The 7103-nt window shown below is 33.0% G+C and overlaps 1 protein-coding gene across 1 annotated transcript; it reads right to left on the bottom strand.

Moving 5' to 3' along the window:
- Positions 1 to 919: 919 nt before the first annotated feature.
- Positions 920 to 3375, bottom strand: LOC132044789 (BURP domain protein RD22-like). The gene is made up of 3 exons (XM_059435309.1): positions 3254 to 3375; positions 2763 to 2874; positions 920 to 1811 (listed from the first exon to the last, which is right to left on the bottom strand). Exons 1-3 carry the CDS (start codon positions 3281 to 3283, stop codon positions 970 to 972), a joined length of 984 nt encoding a protein of 327 aa, XP_059291292.1. The 5' UTR covers positions 3284 to 3375; the 3' UTR covers positions 920 to 969.
- Positions 3376 to 7103: the final 3728 nt, after the last annotated feature.

Raw genomic sequence — 7103 nt, 5'->3', positions numbered from 1 at the left:
GATAAGATGCGGGAAACGAAGCTGAGATGGTTTGGTCATATGCAGAGAAGATGCATTAGATAGGAGGCTATAGAGGTCACTGATTAAGGTAGAAGGGTAGTAGGTAGCCGTGCGTTGCACTACTTAGTAGGCCCATAGTGGGAGTCGTATTATTATTTTCTTGATCTTCGACTTCTATTCCATTTGTATATCGACTGTAGTTACTGCCTTTTCATAATGCTATGTCATGCTTTTTACCTTATGTATTTACTGCCTCTTTTTCATGCTTGCTTTCTCATGGCTTTTTCGCTCTCATTATTTTCATTTCAAACTGCTTTGATCTATTTATCTATATCTAACCTTTTTGTCAAGTTTTCTCTTGAGCGGAGGGTCTTTCGGAAACAACCTCTCTATCTTCTAAGGTAGATAAGGTCTGCATACACTCTACCCTCCCCAGACCCCACATTGTGGGATTTCACCGGGTATGTTGTTGTATGCTTCCAAAGTCTATTTATTTTGTAAATCACCTTTGCCAAAATGAATTTTCAGAGAAATTTTGGGCAAGTAGGGCTTGCAGTAAAATGATAGTATATAGTTTTAGTTTCTAATAATAATAATCGCTAAGCAATGCAATTTTATGCTTGTGAAATTAAAATTAATTGTTGCACTAATTTCATATATGAATTATTAGTAAGTTTAGCGCCAGGTTTTAACGATGAATTGGGAATCTTAAACTGAAAATTTGCAATATGCTCGGAGCCTTACACCTCGAAAACTTTTCACAAGTCCATTGATCAATGATATCTTTGGGGATCATACAAAAAATAATAACAAGAAGCCAGGATCGATCATTTTCATTTATTATAAAGATAACGATACATCACGGATGAAACACAGAGTATCAGAAAAGGCAAATGACTACTGTTTAAGGACAATCTAGGACAGCGTGATCAGCACTTATTCATTACTTTACATAGCTTAGTGGCCTGTTTAGATCGGGACAAAGACGATTTGATCATCTTGAACAAAGTGACAAATTGGTGTAGTTCCAGGCTTAACCTTGAGAAATGCAAAAGGAAACGAGTTTGGGTTCCAAAAAGATGTATCCTGGTGGCAAACTGATAGTGCTTTCACTTTTGTTCCATTATCACCGACCATAGATACCATAAACGTTTTTGTATTTCCTCCAACGTGACAATAATGTAGTGCATATGCATAGTTAAGCTTGTGGCATACCATGTTATCCCCATCAGCTATTTGTTGAACTTGTTCAATTGTGTATCGTTGCGATTTTTGAGTTTCCCCTTCTACCTCGGAAGTAATCGCGAGGATATTGTTTGTCCCAAGCACGGATACCCCAAAATCTACCATAGACTCCAAAGAAGTCACACATGTTTTCTTCTCTTTATGCTTTACTTCAGGCTCTTCACAAAGTTTGATTGATTTCTCAATCGTTTGAGCATCCTTCGATTTACTATCTATCGAAAAGTGGTTGAGAATCTCCGAGAATTTCTCCATCGAGAAGGGAATCGATTCCGCAAATCGTCGAGGCAAAAATGGTGCTTCGTTTTTATTTAGGAGAGAAGGAAAGCTGATAACATTACCTTTCTCCAAGTCCTTTTCTAATATGAAGTACTGATTCAAAGGACCATCATCTAGTTTTTCTTCAGTTACTTGTTTGATAGGGTTTTCCTTTTCTTGCACCTTTTTTAGCACAAGGCGTTCATATGCCGAATCAGCAGGATGATGCCAGCTAATGGCTATATATCCACTTAAACCATAGTAAACTTTCTCCTTAGTGTTATCTTGTTTCAGCTCAGGAAAAATGTTGTCTGTAAAATCACGATGACAATAAATTATATAAACACATACGTACAATAAATGATTGTAGTGATGTTTCAATTACTTTTTGTGATCTTGACAAAAAAAATAAGTAAGCTGATTTCAAAATTAAATTTTGTCTATCAGTTATTTAATTTGAGTTTGCATATATAATCAGTAATTTACCGAATTTATAAGTTAAAGGTATTAAAGAAGTTAAACCTGACAAACCTTAAGGATTTTATGTGCCTGCATATATGTGCGGTGTGGCCTTGGCTTGGATTTCGTAGTTCTTTAAAAATACTATTTTAATTATATGATCTTTTCACAAGAGATGTATGAAAAAATAATATAGGAAATCTGCGAAAATAGTAGCAGTAATATTCCAAAGTGACATGCAGGAAATTATTAATTTCTCTTAAAAATGAGGTCTTAAATAATTAAGATGCATGTCTACTTGGAAATATCATGCTCTGCTTGGATTAGTAGTTTAATTGAGCATTATTTGTTTGTTAGTTCTGTTTCAAACTGGATAAAATCTACAAACTCGCTTGACCGGTCGATTGATTTTATAGCTCTTTACAAATTTAATATTTAGTATTATATGTTTTCTTATAAAAATTATTTATTTTATAACATATAAAAGATCTGATTTTTTTTTTTTTTGTAGAATTCCTCTTATAAAAAAATATAAAATTATAAATCACAATATGCATAAACACATCAGAAGACAAATTATGAAGCGAACAAAAGTCTCTTAACATGTAATGTAAATGTTATCAATGGTAGGGATCTAGTAGTTCAGTTAGTTAGCTACCTGAACTCTCACCTTGTTAGTGAGGGTTTGAATCCCCACATTGTAATCCCCTTCCCCTTATATAATAAAACCAATTAAAAAAAATGTTATCAATGAGAATTCATAGAACCGATCTCAATCGAAGGCTGACCTGATTGGGGAGGACCTGATTGGGGAAGGAAATTTGTAATGACTTTGGGGATTGGAGTGTTGGGCAATTTTACTTTCCAATAAACCTCCGGAGATATCACTGCATGAGTACTTGCCACAAAAGCAAACTACATATACACATCAATAAAAGGAAATCTGTCAATATCACCCATGTAAACAACAAGCTTTCCATTTTCAAACGAGTAAATTTCATTAGATCACCTTAAGCTTGATCTGTCATTTTTTGTGAGCTAAAAAATAATTAGAATAAATTATACTCAACCCCCTTAACCAGAGTTGGGGATTTAGTGGAATTTACTCTCATTTAATTTGTCAAGGAGCATATAAGTTAAGTTGATTGAAGTGTTATGCAACAATATTTACCTTCTCGCGTATTCTTTTAGAATAAATAAATATGATAAATTTTCAGAATCAAATAACTAGAAAGGACCAAACGTAAATAAGTTGTGAATGATGAGGCAAAAGCTATACAAAAATGCTACTCACCACTAAAATGGTAAGGGCCTGCAACTTCATTCTGAATTTTTGCTATGATAGATATTGTAGAAATAGCTAAAGCTTGGATGGAATTCAGAACAGAAACTGTCCTTTATTTATAGGCATAAAATGCACTACGTCCCACTTAGTGAAAAATTAAATTAATTTATATTTATATTAAAAATTTAAAATATGACTTGACTATATATAAAATATGACTTGACTATTTATAAAATATGAGTAGATTACTTAATTATTGAGCAATACGTTTTGGATAATGTGACAGTAAACAGATCTCGATAGATGAAGCAATTAAAGATTGCAATAATCCAAAAATATCTGCTTATCCAAACTATAATATACTAATTTGAAATCTTTTGTTTTTTCTAATTGCACACTTATTAATGCTTTTCTATATAAATAATGATCTATGTTATAATTCCAAAAATATAAAATCTCAAGTTTTTATCTTGAAAAAACTTGTTTCCATGTGAAATAGCAACAAAAAATGTTCCATAGAATTCTATTTTTGGGATAACTATGAAGGTCACTGATAAGTAAAGTATTCAAGTTAGCTCGAGATCATAACCTATTAACCTATATCTTATTTTCTATATAAATACTGTATAACTTAGATGACTTTGGCGTACAAGTAACATTAGTGTTTCCATGTGTAAGAAATATTTTTGTTTAGTACTAATTGCACACTTATTAATGCTTTTCTATATAAATAATGTATAACTTGGATGATTAGGGGCTTTGGCTACAAGTAACATTAGTGTTTCCATGTGAAATATTATTTATTTGGTCAGTTGATCAAGGTATATAGAATCTTCCATAAATAACTTCACGAGTTCACGTAACCAAACATTTCTTTCATAACCCGCAACTGGATAATTTCTAAACGATTCTCATGTCATCCAATAATTTTGGAGTGTGATTGACTTAGACTCAGTTTAGGAGTATTTTATGAATTGAAGTTGGATCACTTTGGGAAGTACTAATAGTGAAGGAAAACGTGAGGGGACCAATGGGAAATGCTTTGGTCATACTCATTTTGCTTCAATTTATGTGATATAATTTGAATTGCCACATAAATTAAAAAAAAAGAAATGAAATTTTTAAAACTTGTGATTGAAAATAAAATGTACTAGCTAGCATTTATATGACTATAAAACTTATGGCCTTAAGCATGGCCATTAGTGTATTTAAAAACCAAAGCTTCCATAATGAATTTCTAATGTGATGATCCATCCATTCAAAGCGTTAATGATCGCATTCGTATAACTTAGGAATTGTTTAAAAAGTATCAAGTTGTGTTATGGAAAAATACTTGATTACATGCGATTAATCAAAAGTCTTATTTGGGCGCTTATGTTTATTCAAATATATTGAGTGGCTTATCTAGTATAGTAAATAACAGTTATATATTTCTATATTTTAGTTCTAAGAAAAAAGAGTTTATTTAAAAAAAGAAAACTCTCACTGAAAAATATTATATAAGGGGATTATCTTTTTCATTCAATATGTAGAAGGGGTTATTGTTTTCCAACCCTTAAATAAGATTAGCAACAAATTTTTTTGTTTAGCTATGGGTTTTGTCTGTCACAAATTTAGGGTTTTAATGAGTAAATTACATAAATAGCTAGCTTCTAATCAACCGTAGCTACTATTTTCTTAATTACAATTCATATCTACTTTTTAGCTATTTCTCGTGTATTCGGGTGTATTTAAATACACACTTTTAAAATATAGTCAGCTAAATACAACTATGTTTTACCTATTTCGCATGTATTCATGTGTATTCAAATAGACAGTTCCAAAATTCAATCATCCAAATACATATGTAGATAGATCAAAGTGAAGAATACACGAAAATACAAAATACACTGTATTTAAATATGGAGAATACAATCAAATCCGGTCGAATGTCCAGCGAAATACAAAATATACTGTATTTACACTCAAAGAAATGGAAAAATATAATCAAATTTATTTAAAATACACTGTATTTACTCGAAAAAATTGTATGCAGAGGTGATTGAAAGTTGAACAGTGGAGTTGGGTTTAGGTGGTGTTGCTAATAAGTGAGGTTGGTTCCTAGAGCTGTCAATATGGGCTTGACCCGCGAGGCCGGCCCAACCCAACCCTTTATTTAAGTAGGGTTGGGCTAGGATTTCTTTGGCCCATATAGAAGTGAGGCTCAAAAGCCCAGCCTCTCTTGGCCGGCCTCAAGGGTTGGGTTGAGGCCAGCCCTTGAGGCCAGAAAAGAATAATAAATTAATTAATTTTTAAAAAATAGAAGTAAATTAAATAAAAAGATAAAAAGTAATGAGAAAAAAGAATGTACTTACCACTAAGTAGTAAATTAGAAACTAGAGTAATACTTTTTAGTCTTAGAATTTATATTATGTTTAATTTCTTTTGAACGTGATCTGAATTAGTGATAAAAAATAATAATTTATATTTGTTCTCTTGAATTTTTTCTTCTATGATATGAATTTGCGCAAGAATGGGTGGTAGAAGATTCTATTTCATATTGCAAAAGTTTCATGTTCAAAGTGTACCAAAAATCACTTAGAAAATGTTATTTCGAAAGACGAAAAAACTTAAATGGCTAACCCGTCCTAGCTTGCGGCCCGCTCAGGGTTGGGTTGGGCTGCCATTCTGTGGGCCCTTCAATTAAAAGGGTCAGCCGGTCCTAGCTCATTTAATTCTTTGGTCCTTTAGGACTGGGTTGGGTTGGGTTGGGTTGGGTTGGGTTGGGCTGGGCCAGCCCATTTTGACACCTCTATTGGTTCCTATGGCTTGCTAAGTACTATCAACTTTAATCTGTAGCTCTGCCTTTACTATCAAATCTCAATTTCTTCTTGAAGCTCGAAATAAGTGTAAAAACACAACTCTTGCTATCCAATCTCTACGTATTACGTTCAGATAGTTGATCTTTGTTCTCGAGCTAATTGTCATCTTTCAGAGAACAATTTCTACATGGCGTTGAAGTGTGTTGACTAAATTGAGAGAGGTTTTATTAGCAAAACGAACAAAATACTGTCTTTACTTTTCGATGAATGCTTGAGAAGCAGAGCCCTGAGATTCGTTCACATATTGGACGGAAAATTAACAAAGAGTTTAGTGATTGGCTTGTTGAGATCTGTGTAGTTAGTCGGAATTTAGCTCTGTATTTGGGTTGGGAGCACTGAGGTTCAACGTGTTTTAACAGTGTTTTATTGTCTTAGCTTAGCTACTGTAGGTAATTCAAATACATATTATAGCTACTGTATTATGTAGCAAAGTCATTCAACTTTATTTTGTATCAATAAAATCACTCAACTTAGAGTTTTTTTTCTTATAAAATCACTCAACCAAGTTTGTCATCAAACGTGACAAAATAAATTGATTTTTTTATTCCTTGTAGATAGTACCACAAATAAAATAAAATTAAAAAATCAATATCTTACACCCACTCACCACAAATCAAAATGGGTTTTCATCCAAAACACAAAACAATTTTTTTTAAAACTTGGGCTTTGGCACATGCGATTGCATGATTTGGGAGCTGCAGAATGCAAGAAAACAAAAAATTGCGCAGATTGTCCTTCTTTTGGGGTGGTCTTTAAATATTGCCCCTCATATTTGTGGTCTTTAAGTTTTGACCTTTGCTTGAAAAATGGCCTTATACCTGAGGTTTTGGGTTCGAACCCCTGCTCAGGCATAAATTAAAAAAAATCTCAAGGCAAGGCTTGGGTCGCGTGTATACTGGACCCGGCATACACTTGTTAAGGAATAACCAAAGTTATGCCGAACCCGACATACTTATGCCTTATGGGCAATCTTTTAGTTATGCCTTATGGGGCAGACT

Source organism: Lycium ferocissimum, unplaced genomic scaffold (assembly GCF_029784015.1).
Source record: "Lycium ferocissimum isolate CSIRO_LF1 unplaced genomic scaffold, AGI_CSIRO_Lferr_CH_V1 ctg5240, whole genome shotgun sequence".
NCBI lineage: Eukaryota > Viridiplantae > Streptophyta > Magnoliopsida > Solanales > Solanaceae > Lycium > Lycium ferocissimum.
Note: the sequence above shows the minus strand (reverse complement) of the source record. Positions and strands in the feature narration are given on the sequence as shown.